The 21,163-nt window shown below is 42.8% G+C and overlaps 1 protein-coding gene across 1 annotated transcript; it reads right to left on the bottom strand.

Annotated features, from left to right (window-relative positions):
- Window positions 1–742: 742 nt before the first annotated feature.
- Window positions 743–20,074, bottom strand: CNGA3 (cyclic nucleotide gated channel subunit alpha 3). The gene is given in 8 exon segments (XM_044449873.1): window positions 743–2,151; window positions 3,907–4,013; window positions 8,227–8,327; window positions 11,422–11,563; window positions 13,383–13,436; window positions 15,203–15,373; window positions 16,946–17,065; window positions 19,974–20,074. Coding segments are annotated over 8 exon segments (2,205 nt in total).
- Window positions 20,075–21,163: the final 1,089 nt, after the last annotated feature.

Consider the following 21,163-nt stretch of genomic DNA (forward strand, 5'->3'; position numbering starts at 1 on the left):
CTGAAAAAGAAATGCTTCATCAAACGTCAGAAAGAGGACGTGAGGTCACGACAGCACAGGCACTGGCCAACGGGCACTGCGCACAGCTAGCAGCTGCGAGCAGCAGCACCAGCTTCAGTCATGGTTGATCTGGAAAGTGTGTTCATCCAAGCAAACCTCAGTGTGAGACAAAAAAACTTGTTATCCATCAGCCTTTCTTCTGGCCAAAATGTAGCAAAGCAGAAAGATAAAGTTTTGACATTTGTGGTGTGTCTAAGTATAGATAAATGTGACCAATTTTCTTTAAAATAAGCAGAGTTAATTACTCTGAAAGTGGGAAATTGTATTTGTTGTGAGTATGCTATTTCAGGGTAGAGAAAATGTGCATCATTATATGCAAGTATCAGTTTTATCAGTCCACTTGCTATTAATTTACACAAGATCCTCTCAGCACCAAATATATGGCGAAAATTGATGACAAGAAATGCAATCTGACCTTCATAAGCTGCTACCAAAGTGGTCTGATTATTGCTTATAAGAAACCTGTAACCAATACAAAATGAGCAAAAGAAAACAAAAGAAGTTAAGAACTGTTTCTAAGAAATAGCATAAAATGTAAGGATTTCCTATTTAGAATGAAAAACTCTACAAACTCATTGCTTTTGGTTTTGGTCCATATAAAAACAACCATGTTCACATATTTGCATGTATATTTATCTTTTATGATGCCATTTTCTGTTCTGACTGAAAATCAGATGCAAACCTAATTCTTTTTCTCTTCCCCTGGTTTTTCAGCCTCATCCCCTGCATCTGACAGAGTACCACTTCCATATTTCTTCACTTTGGTCTCCACTTTCACTAGTCTCTGCTTGACTTTGGCTTGAGCTGCAGTGTATTCTGCTAGTAGTCGGGCAAACCTGGTCTGAAGAATGTCTAGCGCAGATTCAAGTTTCTCCAATTTCTCCTCCAAGTCTTTGGGATCTGCACCTGCTTTGGCTGCTTCCTCATCAATGAGATTGTCTTTCATCAAAATTTGCCGTCCTTTCTCCTCCAGTGCCTTTTTGGCCTCAGGGTACTCTGTGAGCGCTTCCATCAGGTCATCTTTTGACAAACAAAACAGATCAGAATACCCAATACTTCTGATGTTGGCAGTCCTCCTGTTACCAGATTTGCTGCCTTTGATGTTTAAGATGCTGATTTCTCCAAAGTAGCTGCCATCGCTAAGGACCACAAATTGTGTCACACCATCATCGGCCACTACAGCCAACTTGCCTTCTTTGATAATATACATTTCTCTTCCAATGTCACCTTTCTTGCAGATATAATCTCCAGGACTGAAGACTGTGGGCCTCAGCTTTAACACCAGCTCAATAAGGAGACCAGCTTCACAATCTTGGAAGATGCGCACTTTCCGTAGTGTGTCCAAATGGACATTTATGGCAATTTCAGCCTTCAGTTTGTCAGGAAGATACTTAAGGACTTCTTTTTCTTCTACTGTTTTCTTGTTTGTCCATAGGTAATCAAACCATTTAATTACCCTGGCTTCCAAGTCTTTAGTAACTTTTCGGAAATGCAAGTACTGTTTGATAGAATCAACCTTGGCCTGGAACTCTGCCCTGGAGGCATTCATGTTAGAAATCATAGAGCCTACATTACCAACAATGGTAGCAAAAATAAGCACACCCACTAGAAAGTCAATGACTACAAAAAGATACTCTCCATCTTTCACTGGAGGTGGTGTTTCTCCAATGGTTGTTAGTGTCAGTGTTGACCAGTACAAACTATAAATATACTTTCTGGACAGACGTCCATGTTCTGGATGGGACACATTGGGATATACCCAGGTGTCTGTTCCAAATCCAATTTGCTTTGAAATGGCAAAATATATACATGCATTCCAGTGGATAATGATGAGAATGTATAAAACAAGGTTTCCAATACGAAACATATTTGGATAGTTCGTTCTTGTTTCTGTGCGGTCAAAGAACTCAAACAGCCTGGCCAGCCTCAGCAACCGGTTAAACCGCAGCTCAGGATAGTTCAATCCAAATTGTATATAACCCAAGTCTGTTGGAACTAGAGACAATAAATCCAGCTTGAACTGTGTCGTTGATTGATAATTTTGTCTTAATTTCTTTTCATCTCGAACTAGCAGTCCTTGTTCAAGGAAACCTGAAAAAGCAAAACAGAAAGACAAGGCAAGAGATTTAGTAAGCAGAAATGTTTCTATTGGAAAGCTAGTGAGATATACTTGCAAAGGTGTGTGCAGTGGCTCTTCATGTTAAGTTGCGCTCCTTCCATGTACTCCTGCAGACAGCCTGAGGCCATCTTCTGAGGCCCTTCTCCGAGCACTTTCAGTGAACCGTTTCCATTGGCCATTTTCCCGCTGTGGAAGGCCCCCACCCCCACCCCTCGCTTTCCTTGGTCCTACACTGTGAACTTTTGGGCACCACTCAGATACTCCCGGGCGCTGTTTCTTTTTAAGAAACAGGGTTGGATCCACATGTAACCTTATGTAGAGCAGAGTCACTGAAATCAATGAGACTTAATGAGAAACTTGAGTCCCCTGAATTTCAAAAGGTTTCTTCCAAAAATGATTGTGCCTGGTTACATCCCATATTGCTTTGAGAAAGAGCCCCTGAAAGTGGAGAAGCACCTGGGAAGAACGTCACCCTTTCCCTCTCTGCCATCTGCTTCAAATCCTGCCCCACCACCAGGGTTCCAAGTGAGTCTGCCTGCATCAACACGGACCTGTAAGCTTCCAGGGAAAGGCAGCACTGGCAGAGAAGTTAAGCGAAGAAACAGCAAGTGGGGAGAATGTGAAGCTCCCCCTCCCCTGTACCATCTCTACTCTTACCTACCCCCTGCCAAAATGGCTTGTCTTTAAAAAAAAAAGAGCTGGGGCTTTCATAAATGTATTTGCTCAGAGCAGGCCATTAGCTACAGTAAAATTAATCAGAAATATGTAGAAAGCACATCACATCTATGAGTTGCCACATGGCTATTTTTTTGACATAATCACCAGTGGTCACAAGTGCCACTGTTTACATAACAGTGTTCACATAAAACAGCAGTCCACTGCAGGTTGTTAACCCATGGTGAACTTTTGGTGTACGCAGAGGATGTTTGGCTACCTTTTTGAATATGAAATACCTGCTTGAGGGTTATTGTGTCATGTGAACTCAGCAAGTGTGCGTTATGCAATGGTTAAGCAGCCCTTCCATAAACCACACGCACTGGCTTTACCGACAACCTCAAGTGCCAGGTTTCCATATGCAGCATGACCCTTGCAGGTAGCACAGCTGGCCATGCCTTAAGTAACCCACAACAAGCCACAGTTTGTCATCCTAACCTGGCCATTGTGTGGGTATCCACCCCCCAATTTTATTTTATTCAGCTGAACTGTTTCATAGCTGCAACTGTGTTGTAGGTTTTCAAGATGTCTAGACCAGATGTGTTATTGCTGGAGTTTTTGCTATTTTGTAATGTATTGCTATAAACCAGCTTGGGAGGGTTCCTGCAGCATAGAAGTATTTTGGATGGATGGATGGAAGGAAGGAAGGAAGGAAGGAAGGAAGGAAGGAAGGAAGGAAGGAAGGAAGTCGTCATGGATGATTGTACCGAGGCATCTTGGTGCCCTTTTGATGTTTTGGGTGTTTCATCATTTCTTTCCATTCACCATGCCAGTTGGAGCTGGTACGAGTTGGAGTCTGCAACGTGTGGTGGCAGCATGCTGGGGAAAGCTGCATCTATTTATTTAATTTCTAGACCACACCTATAGCCCTGCTAAGTGTATCCCTGGACAGTGTACTACAGGGTCTCAACAAAAGCATCCACCACTATGATGCTACTCTTTAAATCCAGTGCAGCCAGCTTTCTTATGAAATTAACTCATCATTGCATAATTCCATGGTTTATATTGCTCACCTGTCCTGAATCTGACGAATGTGTCCATGACATACACAATATCAGAGGAATAGTCCAAGATCAGCCAGAGTGTTAGATGTTCCATTTGAAGCTCATCAAAACAGGCCCTACGCAAGCATAAAGGAATAGAAGATTTGATCAGGACAAACAAATTGGACCAAGACTACCCTTGGCAGATTTCAAGAGGGGAGTTAAGTACATGCTGATTTTTCTATTGAAACTAACAGGGGTTACAAATGTTTAACATTACCTGTATTTTGCCCACAGCATTTATATTACAAAGTTGGCATGATCCCTGTCCTTCCCTTCCTGGGACTGAACAGGTAGACACAAAGAACAGATACAAGTTTAGCAGCTAAGCTGCATTAAGTGATTAATGCTGGAGAGGGGAATAGTATAAGAATAAGAATACCGCACATTGAAAAGGCCATTCATAACCTGAAGGCTGTAGCTCTTCAAAACCCGCCAGATGGCGCCTACAGGCCACTGCAAGCTTGGAGACAGCTGCAAGGCGGAGGGAGAGGAAAAAAGAATGCCATCCATGCTTCAGAAAGATCACTGTCTCGCTCAAACTGATTTGGGATGTGCATAGAATTATAGGGCTAATCCAAGCCAATGCCTCAGAAGACTTGCCCATGAAACGTACATGCAGAGAATGACCAAGAAGGGGACTATGGGCTGGTTGTAATTTGAGAAGGTATGATATGCAAAGCAACTTATTTTGAAAATGGTAAGTTGGATCCAGATTTAGTTGTGCTTAGAGCAGACTCACTGAAATCATTAGGAATTAATTTAGTCACGACAAAATTAGGTCTCAGTGAGATCAGTAATTCTAAGTAAGACTACACCTGTATCCAATCCAACAGACTCAAGTGTATACATTAATAATAATAATAATAGGGCATCAGGTAAAAACATATTTATTCTCCCATACCTTCTAGTCCTACAGGGTTTTTTTAAAGTGTTCATATGTTTTAAGAACTTTGTTCTGCTGCTGACTTGTTCTTTGGTTTTGTTTGGTTGGTTGGTTGGTTGGTTTTGTTCTTTTGGTTGTTCTTTGCTCTAAATCCTGTTACAATGTTTATGTTATATTGTTGTATTTCATGGCATTAAAATTTCTTTTGTGAACTGCCCAAAGAGCAGTGGTGGGTGGTATAGTAATGAAATAAAATGAATGAATATTAGAAGCAAGCTACACAGGAAAAAGAGCATCTGCAAACCCGTGTGAATTTCTTCTGTGTTTATGTATGTGGCCATCTATATTTCAGAGTGAACTCAGTTTTGCAGTTGAGCATCTGAAGAGGAAAGTGCTGTAGTGCAATGCTGGATCACATAGTTTACTTAAAGATGGTCCTAGGCAGGTTCAAGACATGGCATCTCCAATTCAATATCCTCATCCAAGATGGGGTCCTTGTTATTCCAGGTGCAACTTTCAACACCAGAATTCAACACAGTTCTTCTAGGAGAGATGTGACCCAACAATCCCCATCAGTGCTAGCCAGCAGAGCCAACAGTGAGCATTCATGGGAGTCACAGACCAAACTGTCTGCATGTTTGTAGGTTGCCCAGCCTGTTTCCAGAGAACTTCTTCTGTATAGAAGTAAATGGTGCTTCAAATCTCAGACCATTTGCAGTCTGGTTTCTGTACAGGAAAAATGCCCTGGGCAAATACATTTCTCCAAAATCAGTGGAATTTTTGGCTTTGGGATATTGTTTGTCCAAGTCAATGTAACATGCTCTGCTTTAAACATTTCCAACAAAAATAATCCAGGGTGGCAAATTAGAATGCCCATACAGAATTTATATTTGCCTGAAGCAAACAAACACAAATTTCCCAAGAAATCTTTTGACTTTTGTTATTGGGGTGATTTTTTTGTCCTGGCCACTGTTAAAGTATTGGGATGCTAATCTTGGAAGTCATAGTCCAACACATTTGAAGGGCACCAGGCTAAGGAATGTTGGTCTAGGTGGATAAATTTTTCAAATGTTGTTGTTAGTTGCGAAGTTGTGTCCGACCATCGCGACCCCATGGACAACATTCCTCCAGGCCTTCCTGTCCTCCACCATCCCCCGGAGTCCACTCAAGCTCACACCAACTGCTTCAGAGACTCCATCTAGCCACCTCATCCTCTGCCGTCCCATTCTTCTTTTGCCGTCAATTGTTCCCAGCATTAGGCTCTTCTCCAGGGAGTCCTTCCTTCTCATTAGGTGGCCAAAGTATTTGAGTTTCATCTTCAGGATCTGGCCTTCTAAAGAGCAGTCAGGGTTGATCTCCTCTAGGACTGACCGGTTTGATCACCTTGCTGTCCAAGGGACTCGCAGGAGTCTCCGCCAGCACCACAATTCAAAGGCTGCAATTCTTTGTAGTTCAGCCTTCCTTATGGTCCAACTTTCACAGCCATACATTGCAACTGGGAAAACCATAGCTTTGAGTATATGCACTTTTGTTGGCAGGGTGATGTCTCTAAAGGAGCAAGCGTCTTTTAATTTCTTTGCTGCAGTCCCCGTCTGCGGTGACCTTGGAGCCCAGGAAAATAAAATCTGTCACTACCTCCATTTCTTCCCCATCTATTTGCCAGAAAGTGAGAGGACCAGATTGTCATGATCTTAATTTTCTTAATGTTGAGTTTCAAGCCAACTTTTGCACTCTCCTACTTCACCCGCATCAAGAGGCTCTTTAGTTCCTCTTCACTTTCTGCCATGAGAGTGGTATCATCTGCATATCTGAGGTTATTGATATTTCTCCCAGCAATCTTAATTCCAATTGGCGATTCATCTAGCCCCGCCTTTCTCACGATGTGCTCTGTATATAAGTTAAATAGGCAGGGCGACAGTATACAGCCTTGCCAAACTCCTTTCTCAATTTTGAACCAATCAGTGGTTCTGTGCCCAGTTCTCACAGTTGCTTCTTGACCCACATATAGGTTTCTCAAGAGACAAATAAGATGGTCAGGTACTCCCATCTCTTTAAGAACTTGCCACAATTGGTTGTGATCCACACAATCAAAGGATTTAGCATAGTCAATGAAGCAGAAGTAGATGGTTTTTTGGAACTCCCTAGCTTTCTCCATGATCCAGCATATGTTGGCAATTTGATCTCTAGTTCCTCTCCCTCTTTGAAATCCTGCCTGTACTTCAGGTAGTTCTTGGTCCACATACTGCTGGAGCCTAGCTTGTAGGATTAGGAGCATAACTTTGCTAGCATGTGAAATGACTGCAATGGTGCTGTAGTTTGAACATTCTTTGGCATTGCCCTTCTTTGGGATGGGAATATAAACTGACCTTTTCCAATCCTGTGGCCACTGTTGAGTTTTCCAAATTTGCTGGCATATTGAGTGTAGCACTTTTACTGCATCGTCTTTTAAGATTTTGAATAGCTCAGCTGGAATACTGTCACCTCCACTAGCTTTGTTGTTGCTCAGACTTCCTAGGACCCATTTAACTTCACATTCCGGGATGTCTGGCTCAAGGTCTGTGACCACCCCATCATGGTTATCAGGGATGTTAAGCTCTTTCTTGCATAGTTCCTCTGTGTAATATTGCCATCTCTTCTTAATCTCTTCTGCCTCTGTTAGGTCCCTGCCATTTTGGTCCTTTATCATGCCCATCTTTGCACAAAATGTTCCCTTCATATCTCCAATTTTCCTGAAGAGATCTCTGGTCCTCCCTATTCTATTGTTTTCTTCTATTTCTTTGCACTGTTCATTTAAGAAGGCATTCTTATCTCTTCTAGCTATTCTCTGGAATTCTGCATTCAATTGTTTGTATCTTTCTCTTTCTCCCTTGCCTTTTGCTTCCCTTCTTTCCTCAGCTATTTGTAAAGCTTCCTCAGACAGCCACTTTGCTTTCTTGCATTCCTTTTTCTTTGGGATGGTTTTAGTTGCTGCCTCTTGTACAATGTTGCGAACCTCCGTCCATAGTTCTTCAGGCACTCTGTCTATCAGATCTAATTCCTTAAATCTATTTGTCACCTCTACTGTATATTCATCAGGGAATATCTTGATATAATTTCTTCTTTACCCCACTACTGTTCTGTTATCTTTTAATGTGTTTTAATTATTATTTGTATTGTATCTTTTTAGACAATGACATAGATTGAAATGGTTGCCATTTGGGAAGAAAAGGAAAACATCTCAAAATCATTTTCCCTTTAAAATAGTTTATATAAGTGATGCATATGAACCTGCTTTGAATGGAATCACTGGATGATTCCATCATACTCTAACCTTAGCCAACCTGGTGCCCCCAAATCAGATGACGAAGGTGAAGAGCTAAAAGACTGAAATCGAAAGCAGCAATTAATGAATCACCCATCCTTACCTACATACTATCAAACACCAGTTATAGAATACTGGTGTTGCAATAATGGTCAGCCACCTGTAGTATAAATTGCTTGAAGGATCCATCACGAAGTACTCTTTCTTCTTCCTGAAAAGTAGAAACATGTGTAGGTACACAGGAAGGACCTTCATTCAGGTATTGGGCCACTCTTCTTATGGTACAGCCTTCAAAAATTGTTCACTCAGATTGTGCTGCAGAAATGGGGGGGGGGGTGGAATTCTCAGCTGATGATATCATATCATTCATTCCTATTTCCCTAATGGCCGGTATTCTAACTTTGCTTCTTCCCTTTCTTAAAGACTGCTGCAATATGCTGCTTCTTTATCATGAAGCCAGGCTAGCTGGTTACCTTCATGTGAAAGACTTTTTTGACCTGATCTTCTAGGAAGGAGGGGAAGAAAGTCATTCATGACACATTGATCCATCTTTAAGAGGGATCACTGCTCCGAGAGCAGCTTGAAAAGACAATTGACTTTGTACTGACCCATCAAATATAACCGAATACAGTATTTCTATCAGCTTTCTTTAACATGGTGCCCTTCCGGTGTGTTAGTCTGCAACTAATTCCCAGTGAACATGGGCAATAGCCATGCTGGCTTGGAAGTATGGGAAACATAGTTCAACCCATCTGGAAGGTAGCATGTTGGAGAAGGTTAACTACATTCTTAAATTGAGGCTGGCAAGTTTACCTTATTGTCGTTGGAACCACTGAGGTACTTTAACTGTGTATTGAAATCTGTAGTGCTCCACAGTACCTTGAGCCTTGAACTGAGCAAGGAATCAAATAGATTCCTATCCATGTTGGCCACACAGATGTGAAACCCTTTCCTCATGAAGTATCTGTTCACATCCAGCTTTCCTCAATAAGAGCTACATAGACCAGTGCCAGCACTAGATATTACAGTCTTAAAATAGCAGAAGAGAATAGCTGTAGCATTAAATATCAGCCATAAAACAGCAGAAGAAAGTAGCTACAGCAAGTAGAGTTCCTCGTGGACAATGGAGTGTCTCTATTTTCTCTTGTGCTTTTTGTGAGGGTATCACAAGATCCTGTTCACATTCTTGTTAGTAAACACAGGGTAGGGCAGAAACCAGACAGAATGTTCATCATCAAGTTTACCAGAAAAGTAGTTTACTACACTAACTACTATTGTAGTACTACTATTACCACAAGTTTACTACCAGCACACTACTACCACTATTATTTACTCTGTCTTTGCTTTTAGCACTGCTAGTGTACTACAAACACTTGGGATGTTATCTTTGCAACACACTTCTTGGTACCAACGATCCCATTATCTTTAGAGCATTCTGTGTCTTTTGTTCCCTTCTTTTGATGGAATCAGTTGGAAACAAACCTTCATCACTGGGACAAGCTTTGGCTATGGCTACCATTCATTCGACTAAGAACAAGAGCATTCAGCCAAGTGGAGCCTCTGAGTAAACATGGTATGGACTGTATGGCTTCAGTCCTATGCATACGTAAGGCATGCATGGCATATGGCAGTAGTTCTGCTTGTGGTCGGTGTCAGGAGTTTCATCTGTTCACACTTGTAGTAAAAGTAGCTTCAGCTGTTATCCTTAACATTCAAAGTCGGCTCGCAAACCACTGTTTATCAGTGGTATGTTATGTTAAATCCTTTGGTCACCATCGCCACTTAGGTCAGCACAAGAAATCTAAAAGGTGGGATGACCCAGATCTTACTTCCCATAGTACGCTACTAGTAGTAGTAACCTTTGCTGCCCTAACAGACCACTGTGCTCACAAATCAGAAAGAAAAGCTGATACAAGGAAGTTAAGGCGCCGTCGTTATTTGTTTTTCGGCGCCAGGCGAAGACCTTTTTATTTAAGCAGTATTTTAAATGTTAATATTATTGAATTTTATTTGGCCAGGGCGGCTTGTTTTATAGTGTATGTTTTATATTATATATTTGTATTTTATTGTATATATTTTAAAATGTTATTTTAATCTTTTTGTTGTAAGCCGCCCCGAGGCTTCGGCAAATGGGGCGGCATAAAAATGTTTTAATAAAAAAATAAATAAATAAATAAGGTAAGCAGTAACGTTGTGTGGCTTCTTAAACCATCTCAGGGGAGCAATCAGAGAAGATTATCTCAGGGTTAAGCATGCCTGATCCATGTTCTTTACATGTTACAGCTGCTCTCTGGACACCATGTCTCCATGCAGTCATCCCAGGGCACTGCTGCAATTTTGAAAGGCCTGTGGCACATGGAGAGAGTCAGCTACAGGAATCTTTCACACAAGGAAATGGAGGCTTACATGATCAACCTCATCTGTGGGGTTTTCAGCAGCCTGTTCCCCGTTCTTCCCCAACTTTGTTCCCTCCATGCTGGCTGGGGCATTCTGGATGTCACAGGTTCTGTTCACAAGTGACAGGAGAACCGTGAAATAATTCAGCCCACCAAAAGCAGCACATGCGGCACCTCTGCGCTAAATGGGGGCTGAGACATGCATGTAACCACCACAGTGATCCCATGTTTGTAAAACTATTGTGCGAGTGGGAGAGGAAACTCTGAATTTCCCTGTTTAGTATCAGATTTCTTGAGCAGCTGCTACTGCTCAGTTGCACAGTCATCGTATCCTAGAAGGAAAATGAAGCATAGCTTGTGAGATGACAGCCATTCAAGAGCTAGATGATTTGGGGTACTTCCAGACCAATGACTCCTACAGCTGCCAATCAAATGATATTGTGCAGCTATTTCACCTTTTCCTGCTAAATAGATTTGCTTTGCAATAAGAAAGGTGGAAAATGCAAGGGGCATTACAAATGGAAGGACCCCCCCCCCCCACACACACACACACACACATCTAGGTCTCCTGTTAAATTCTCTGAATGAGGGCAGGAGATTGAAGAATAAAAGCCTCATCTGGAAATACACACACATTGCAATTCTATTTGGTGGGTGGAATCCAGGATCTGCCTTCTGCAAGAGGAGGAAAGGATTTATTTGTGGGATGTCCCTCCATCCAATCTTTGGGGAGCCACCACCAATTATGCCATCCAGCAGGGCCATCTGACTCTGTGGAGCATTTTCCAGGAACTGCAAGGAGAGTGGTAGTCCCCTTTGCTCAGGCTTAGATGCAGATCACCCCCATTGTGTCCGATAGTCCAGGAAGTGTGTTGCAAAGATGCAATCATTCTAATTCATACTTACTCTTCTTCCTTCTTTTTATCATCTTTCTTGTCATCTTTTTTCTCCTCTTTCTTTTCCTCCTTTTTCTCCTCCTTTTTCTCCTCTTTCTTTTCCTCCTCCTTTTTCTCCTCCTTAACCTCTTTCTTTTCTTCCTTTTTTCTGCATAACACAGTGTAATACATTTAGCATCCTTCTCGACTTATCAACAATGGCTCTAACACACAGGGAGCCATCCTACGTTCACAGGAAGGACCACTCTCACGCCTAACGCACAAAAGGAAATACACAGGAAATAGCAGCTGTGCGGCAGCACCATCATGGTAGTTGGCTGATTTTGCAAAAGCGTTACTCATTCACTACAAATTCGCTAGCACCTTTTTAATGCTACCCATGATTTCCTTGATGAAATGTCACATTTTTGCTCATTGATGAGGCCAGTTTACTAAATCCTGGCCTATGTTATGTTGCTTTGGCCCACTCTGGCAATCCTAGTAAACAAAATCTAGCAAGCTCAAGCACTGGACCCCAGAACTGTAACACTTCCATACTTATAAAGAGGCAAACGTGCAATTGGTACCCTTATAAGTGTTGGAAGCAGAATTGGGAGATTTATCTCAAGACAACCTAGAATGATGATGTGGCAGGTGGGGAAAAGGTTAAACAGCCCTCCCTTTCCCCCCACCTCCCTGCTGCTTCCCCAGTCTGAATTCTCTCTCTGAAACTGATCTTCACTAAGAAAGGCAGACTTTGGCCTTTTGAAATATACATTTGCACAATTGTGTCATAGTAAATTAGTGCAGATTTAGCCACTCCCCCAAGGTGGGTCCAAAAATACAGGCAAATCTGTCAATCCAAATTATCTTCTTAAAACTGACCTTCCCTAAGCAAAACTGAGTTTTCTTAAATTAAACCAGTTCTGGCCATTTCAATGCCAGAAGTAGCAGACCAACCTGAAGTGAAGGCTCTTAATTACCCTTTTGAGCTCAAGCCATCCCAAAAGACTTTGCATTGCAACAAGTACTATATTCTTATTGGAAAAATTCATTTCCCTCAACTACTGTGAGGACTGCAGCTAAGGGCAGGGAGAACAGAATCCCAAGGGGGTTGTGGGTAACATCAGCATCCATGGTCATAAAAAAGTGTCAGCATGTTTCCCCTCCAGGCCCTGGCTCCACTACGCCAGTCCTTTTGCAAGAAAAACTAGGTGGCTGTGCAGTAAATTTAGCAAACAGATGGTCATCCTTGTGAAAGCTTTGCCAGAGCCTTGCCCGCCTTTTAAGGTACTGAGGACATTTGAACAAAGGTCCTTTACCACTGTCTTAACAATAGAACTCTCGCTACTGTATGATTCACACTTGGCCATGTTTGATTACTCCTGAAAGCTCAAAGTAGTGGACTGATCCTTTCCCCTGAGCTACTGGAAGAGACACTGGGAACATTTCTGAATAGGTTATATCTAGTTCTGTCCAGGATGGAGTGTTATTGTGGAAGTAAAGCAGTACTGTTTAGAAAGGTAGCTTTCAACACATTCTGAAACATGTGACTTCAGGAAATACATTTTGCACTCTATTAAGACATGTTTGTGTATGTGTGTGTGAGACAGAGACTTCAAAGTATGTATGCATTATACTCATCAATGAAAACATGCACAATGTGAAATTCTACAAAATCAGCCAGTTTAACCAAGGAGGACCAGGACTGAAAATAAGAAATTCTAAATGAAAGTGTACAGAAAAATGGGGAGAGGGAATGTTTATATGGGAGCAGAGATATTTCAAGTTAGCATCACTAACAACCACTTAAGGAGGAAAGGGATACCTTGCTACCTACAAGTAAGAACTTCTGTAAAAGAATTTATAACTGAAACAGCACTTAAGAGGAAACGGAGAGGAAAACTAGATTGAGGGGGCAGCAGGGTGTTTTGCAAAGGGGAGCTTAGCAGGGACAGGGAGGGACAGATTGTCCATGACATACTTACTCTTCATTGGTGTTGTTGGAGTAGTTGATATTAAATCTGGCCAGAGCCCATTGACTATAGTGAGTTAAAGTGAACGAATGAATAGGAACATAATGTAATATTAGAAGAAGAGAATATGAAAGACAACTCTAAAAATGCTCTTAGCCCTATGCATATGTAGTCTAAGTGCCATCACTGGGTGAATTGTTAGTCTTTCCCATAGGTTGAAAGGATTATGGAGGTCAGCTTTGACCATGGCACTAAGCTCCTTTGCATAACTATCCAGGGCACCGTTTGCCCCTGTGCACGTGCAGCCCCTACACGTTTGGGACCATGCCTGGCGGCTGAAGCACTTTAGCTTGTTCTCAGGTGTATTAATGCTCAACACTTGAGGATCCGGCTATTTATAACTTCTGTTTGGCTCCAGTTTTTAAGTGTTCCGGAAGCCTATCCAGTCATCCTCACAGGAACATTGCCAAGACTGCTGAATGGTAAGCAGAAACACTGGCGTGGCTGCAAACAGCCACAGGCATGGCTGTAACACTGCAAGACTCACTCTGGGGAAAAGGAAGGGTGATTTTGAGAACCAGAGTTGAATGTTTGCTATGTCGGGGGTGAGGGATCACCGAATCCAGGGTTGTACAACCCTTTTAACCCCAAAGCATGCATGTTTTATTGTCCTGAGGGTCAGAGACTGAATGCATGTGCTAATGAACACATGCACACTAGAGTGACCTTTTATAAATTCCCTAAAAAACAGACATACCTCCCTAAAAAAAGAGTACAATCCTTTGTGTAAGAATCACATATGCTCATTTTTATACATAGATGCAAAGCCAGAAATATTGATTTTCATTTAAATAGAAATGATGGCCCATCACATGACAGTGTAGAAGACCAGATATCTTGCGTACTTTGTTCAGTCTGCTCTCCAGGTGTGAGCAGAACCATGGATGGGAATCTTCAAGGTCCAGCTCTCTTTGCTTATGGTTCTTTATCTTTGGACTTGATCTGGACTGGAAGCTCCCTCATATACAGGATGCCTTCAGAACAGAAGGTCATCCGCTGAGAGACCGTCAAACAAAGCATTGCCTGGTGATTTTTGATCCCTTGCTTCTGATGATGCATATGAACTTGGTTCATACTTCACTGTTGTTAGAAGTGCAGCAGGAGCAAGCAAGCATGCATGCATATTCCCACATTCCTGCCCACTTCCCCTTGATAAGTGAGCCAGGAATACCCTATTCCTGGGCGGTTTAAATGACATCTGAACCAAGTGATGAACAACCCATAATCTGAACAATGGTTAAACCCATGGTCATGGATTTCCACACTATGCTGAGATGGACTGTACTTCTATTCAAAATATGCAAATCTGTATATCCTTTCCTTTTTTTTTCCTGATGATGCATTTCTTACTTGTTGGTGTTTCATAAACAGCCACCCTATTCATCATATGTAGAGTTTCCAACAAGAATCCTGGGCAAACAGGGTTCTGTTCCCCATGACAGAAACCCTACACATGATGAAGCCCTTGAGACTCAGGGTGATCATGCTCAGCTCAGAAACATTGACAGTTGATGAGGAGTCGCAGTCCAACACACCTGGAGGGCTGGGACAGGTGAGTTCCCTGGGCTGGGAAAGGTGGACATACAGGAGAGCCCCTGAAGGTACAATCCTGTGCATGTTCAGTCCTGACTGGGGAATGCTTTTTTCCTTCTGTACATGCACAGAATTGCTCCATCGGTATGTCACCACTTCCACTGGAAATCATTTTATTCTTCCTTTCGGAATGCAACATTCAAAGCAAATGTTCTCGCACTGAAGCTGTATCCTCTTACTTTTTCAGTTCACCTGCCTCTTCATAGTTTAACTGGCCGTTACTGTCTCTACTTGAAAAATCTTTGAGCTCTGGCCCTCGGATACGCTCAAGAAAAGAATCAGGTCTTTGGTCTTCATGATGCAAGTGTCTCCTAGCCCAAGATCTCAGCGATAAGATGAACCATGATAACCTGAAAGGAAAGGAAAGCAGTGCAAACTGACCAGGACAAAGTTAATAATATTATTAGCAGAAGGGGGAATGTATGACCCTTCCAATGGTGTTGGACTACAGCTCCCATCATCCTTACCATTGGCTGTGCTGACTAGGGGTGATGATCCAACATCAGGAAGACCATGCACTCTTGAATGCTAGTGTTTTGCAAAGTGCTCAGTACTGCAACAGATATCATTACAATGGCCTTGCCACAGGCCTATTCCTAATTTTGCCAAACAATGCCCAGACTGAGCACATTGGTGGGATGCTATTGGTGTATTTCTTCATATATCTATAACCCACCTTTTCCCCTATAAGGAACCCAAAGTGGCCGACATAATTCCCATCCTCCTCTCCATGTTATCCATGGATTAACCCTTGAGCTTCCCAGCCAAGGGAGAGCTAGCAGCCAGACCTCCGGAGTCCCAGTCCAACACTCTAACCAGTTTGCCACACCAGCTCTCAGTGTAAACCAACTGCTTGATTTGTTTGGTTCCTTCCACTTGATTTGGTGAGAGGGCATGCATCAGCATGCACCGCCTTTACATTTCAAAAACTGAGAGCATATCTTTACGCATAAGGCTATATGTGCATTTGCCATACCTAGTTATTACATCTAGTAAGGGACAGGGCTCAGGCAGGGCTAGCAAACAGTTGACGGTACCCCCGTGCTCACCATGAGCTAACAGTGCAAAGCAGCCTTGCATTATTGGTGTGTTTGTAACTCAGCTAAGTCCAAGAAGATGCTTTTGTGGACTCTGCTCCTCACCACGAATGCAGAGACAAAGCTATTTTGCTGAGTGATTTCTTCATGCCTTAACAACATTAACAAAACTCTCACTTTCACCTGATCTTAAGCTTCTTATGGGATCATGGCAATTCTTTGTCAAAGTTGCATGGCTTTGGTCCAAATGATATTCTCGCAGAAAGAAATCTCCCGAGACTACTTCGGTAGTGGATCAAATACATTATTTCATGCCTGCACTCACAGATCTGCATGTCCATCACCCTGCCTATGTTGAAGTCTTGCCCACAGTGTGCACTATGTTCTGAAAAGAACACGCCCCGGCACGGCTTTGCAAGCCACATTTGCTACACCGTGATGAGGCCCCCGCCATCATACTTGGACACTTCTCCAGATCAGGTTTCTCCCTCTCTTAGAAAACCTTTCAAGTGGAAGTTGAGCTTTGTTCAATATAAAATACATGGACTTCTAGCTTGGAGAGAAAGCTGAACAACATTTTGCCAATCACATTAAGATTTCTCTGGCACTTTTATGACCGCTTGTCGATCTCAGAAAAATATGCTTTCCTATCTTTCTTGGACGACCCAATGAAGCACACCCCAAAACTGGACTGATACAAAAATGCTATGGATCAAGGTCACCTCCTCCTTTCATGTAACTTCCTTTTTCATCACTTGATACAAAGTGAATTCATTTCATCGATAATGTTGGTAACCCTCTTCCTCCCGCCCCTTTGCCTCCAATGTCAGGTATTGCTAACCTCTCACAGGGCCTTTGCCTTGGCATCTTGTAAATGAAGCTTACCTAGCCATTGCTCCACTGCCTGTGAATGAGCTCGTTCGAGATTCAGACAAGCCGCCTGTCTCCATGGAAATAACTCTCTGCAATTCGGAAGACGTGTCCTCTTCACACAGGGAGGAGGTCCTTCCAGATTGAATTGTAAAGGGAAAACAATGCAAAAAAACAAAAGCAGAACAACAATGCATTTAGTCCCTTTTTAGGTGCTTTTACAATTCCTTGAGCCCTTCCAATTAGGCAACTGTGAAGGAACATGCATTCTTTGCTCAATCACCAGTGCTATTACTGTCAGAAGTGACGTTGCCAAAAACGCAGTACATTAATCTTCTTCCGCCTGAGTTCTGCGTCCCATGATGTCAAGGAGACTTTCATCAGACAAAACTTCCTGACAGATACACTATCTGTGCATTTATTCTATTTTTCCATCAGACACATTCCAGATGGTGAAAGCAGAGAACAGAAGCAGAGGGGACTTCAAATGTCCAGTTAAGAATCAGAACCAGAAAAGGTGAACTGAGAAATTCAAGAGATGCTAACCTACACTCTGGTATCATGAAGAAAGGGAGGAAATTCACTGAATAGCTAAGATGCACACAAGTAAACAGGCATTTGCACATATCAGGGCTAAGCAAGCTGATGACCTCCAATGATCCCTGATCACTGGCCATGCTGGTGAGGGTTGGTGGGAGTTGTAGTTCAGAACATATTGGGTTGCATTGAACATCACTGTTCTGCTTGGAGGAAATTACCTGGTGGCAGAATGCATTCTCCCTCCCACTGAAGCTCCCTGAAATGCTCCAAATCTGCTCCAAAGCATTGGAGGACACTCCAGATACGTTGCGGAGGGTGCATAGAGCATGAACCTGTCTGCTCCGTAATGATCTGGTTGACTGACGCAACAACCCATCATGAGTAAGTAGTCACAGTGGGCTGTCGAGTTGTTCATGCTCAAACCACCATTCATCCATGGTGACCTTGGGTGACGTGGCTCAAACAAGCCACCCTGAAAACCCACGAGTTGTAGTGGGGTTTGTTTTACCCGTGGGGGGTGCCAGATCATCTGCAACTGGGCAACCTATCCTAGTATGGGTGAAATGAAGCAGCAAGTGAGCTCATGGCAAGATTGGGGGTGGGGGGAAGCTTGCTACGCTTGGCAATCTTGCCTATGCAACCTTCTGAAGTGCCCGCGTGACACGGTGGAGAGAATGTCAGTGGCTGGACAACTCTTGCTTTTAAAAAATTCACTTATTTCTTTTGTGCATTTTTGGCAGGCTTGCTTTTGTTCATTTTGTTATTCTCTATTCAGACTTGCACAGGTGTGCACTTTTGCGGGTTGGAAAGAAGGAAGCCTTGCCTGGGCAAAGCCTAGAGGGAGCTGCTGTCATGGCATACCAGGACATTGACCCTGACAAAAGCCGATGCTTATTGCCCTGTCAAAACCCTATTTTGAAGGGTTTGTGCCTATGCTTCAAGGGTTTTGAAGGGTTGTGTCTATGTTTTTTCCCAAAATGGGGGTAAAGGGCAGTTTTGCATTGTCCCAAGCAGTTAGACTTGTCCAGGGAGACTGCAAGCTATGCAGTATGAAAGACAGTCAGAGCAAGAAAAGGAAGAGGAAGAGGACCTCACGGCGAAGGGATATAAATCCTGATAGCTTCTTTTTACAAGCAAAGATCCTTCATGCCTTTGCTTCTCCTTGACAGCTGAACGTTTGACATCTAGCAGCAGAAAGCAAACGGACGGACACCTGCCACACTTTGACAGCTGATGCACCCCTGGACGTTGCTCAGGAAAGGCCTTCTATTTCAGAGCAGTGGAACTGTGCCCCTCCCCACTAGCACAAGTCCAACTATATTTCCTTTAAAAATGCATGCACTGAGAGTGCCTTTTTGGAAAACATGGCCAACCAGGGACAGCCTGTCCAATCTGCCACTTGGGATCTTTGGAAGCGCCATCCCAGCTCTGTCCAGACCAAGAGGGGAAGGGGGATCAGCTGTGCCAAGCCAAAAGCAAAAGGGGCCCCACTGTCATGGTGGGGAGGGAGAGACAAGTCGGCCCTACCTTGCTATCCCCTCCGATACAATGTCATGGGGAAACCTTGACCTTGACCTTTATGTATCCGGTGCATAAAAAGTAGCCACAACAAATGATCTTAAACTGCAATATTTTCTGGTGTGGATACATGCAATTCCCAGCCTTTATCACCTCAGGCACACATGCAATTCCTGCAACTAGTCACCCTAACAAGCTACTGTTACGGCACCCCTAAAATTTCACTGTTGCAGGAGCAACTTCATAGCTAATGCAGCTGCTTTTTCCAGATCTGCAGACTTGGCACTGATTTACTGAGCTTCCCCCCGCCACTCCCCCATAGGCCAACCATGGATAAATCGAAGAAAAGAAGAGTTTCTGAAGAAAACCGAACGTTTAATGGTACGTGGGTAGATTCATTTGCTTTCACTGCTGACGAACTTATGGGGTTTGCTGTTTAATGCATGCAGCCCTTTAGCACTGACTTTGACTCTGCAGGAAGCTGTTCTCTATTCAAAATATATGAAAGGAGTCCTACTAGTTTATAATGTAAGATAAAAAATAACAGTTTTTAGTGACTGAACAAGAGCTGCAGCTAAATCATAATGAAGATATACATAGCATAAAGGTAAAAAATGATATATGCAGTGTTATCTTCATTTTGGATGTCAAAAGGGTTTTGCGGCTCCGGGTGTTTTCTTTTGTGTGGGAAACGGGTCCAAATGGCTCTTTGCGTGTTAAAGGTTGCCGACCCCTGCCTTAAGCAGAGGCTATAAGGTTTTCACTAGAGGCAAAGCAGAACCTGCCTAGTGCACAAATAGTATATGGCCAGAAAGAGAAACTATTTCAACCTAACACTATTGTAGCAACATTCAGCCCTTTCCAAGCAGCTGTCAGAGAAAATGAGGGCAATGAAGCCAAGGTTTTTAAGTCCTGTTTTCCTTTATTTTTTTGCAGTACTGAGGGATGCCAGGCGTGTATTACACAGTTGTTTTGAGGTCATTACCTGATAAATCCATTTTCAAGTCTATCAGGGCCGTCATACGTAGCCTTCACAGGCAGCCTGTGGAGAGCAGGGCAGGAGCGATGGGTGCCAACTTTAGCCATTTTGCTTTACATATCAGCCACCAAACAGCACCTGAAAAACAGAGTAAATGTATTTTAAAACAAGCCTCAAGGAGAACTTCTTTAAAAGGAAAAGGAAGTCCAAGAGGAAACTAATAAGATGGTGAACTCTTTGCAGACAGATACCAAGCATGGTTTCTAAGAAGCAAATCAGTTCATTTCCAAGATACTTACAACGGGTCACCTCAGAAGTTCGATGGGACTTAATACCAGAAATGTATTTCATATTGCTGCCTCGGCTGTGTAATATTCCTGTTGTGTATGGAGGATGGAGGTGGGGAAAATGCAGTCCTGCAGATGTGGGCAAGATTGGCATACGCGTTGTTGTTGAGCTGCGACTGTGCTGGCTGCAGCTGCTGGAAGCCGGAAACCAGCGCCATCTGATGGACCACGGCTTCCCCCTTGTTCTTGACCAAGGCCATGTAAAATGGCACTCGCAGAAAAACGGCACAGGCCAAAGAATGGCACAAGAAGATTATAGCCATGATTGGCTATAATCTGACCTGGACAGAGAAATATAGAGAAGCCCTGAGGCCATTTACTTGTTCTTATCTGCCTGTGTTTGTACAAAGCCAGAAAAATACCTTGCAGGCATAATTACACAATGTAATATTTCATGGCATAGTGCTGACCTAATACAGCCTATCTGAAACCTGTCTAATTTGTTGACATAACAAACCTTGCAATTGAGTCATAAGTAGTATAACATATCGTATCCTGCAACTGAAATTCAACAACTCCATGCAGTTGGCAATGTTGGTTATTTGAGAGAGAGAGAGAGAGAGAGAGAGAGAGAGAGAGAGAGAGAGAGAGAGAGAGACTTTTTATTTTAAAAAGTATTGCTGGATTTTATACATTTCTACATAAAGTAGGAGAAAGTCATAGAATTCCACTATTGTTATATAGAAATATGAATGTCAGCAGGAAAGCCCCCAACTCCTACTTTTGCCCAACCATTAAGGGCACAATGTGTGATTAGGGAGAAAAAGGCCCAGTTGAATGGCCGATAACTGTAGGCCTTTTACTTTTTATTATTACTAATTTCATTTCTATACTTTGTCATGAACAAAG

Source organism: Varanus komodoensis, unplaced genomic scaffold, assembly GCF_004798865.1.
Source record: "Varanus komodoensis strain SLA01 unplaced genomic scaffold, ASM479886v1 scaffold1, whole genome shotgun sequence".
In the NCBI taxonomy this organism is placed as follows: domain Eukaryota; kingdom Metazoa; phylum Chordata; class Lepidosauria; order Squamata; family Varanidae; genus Varanus; species Varanus komodoensis.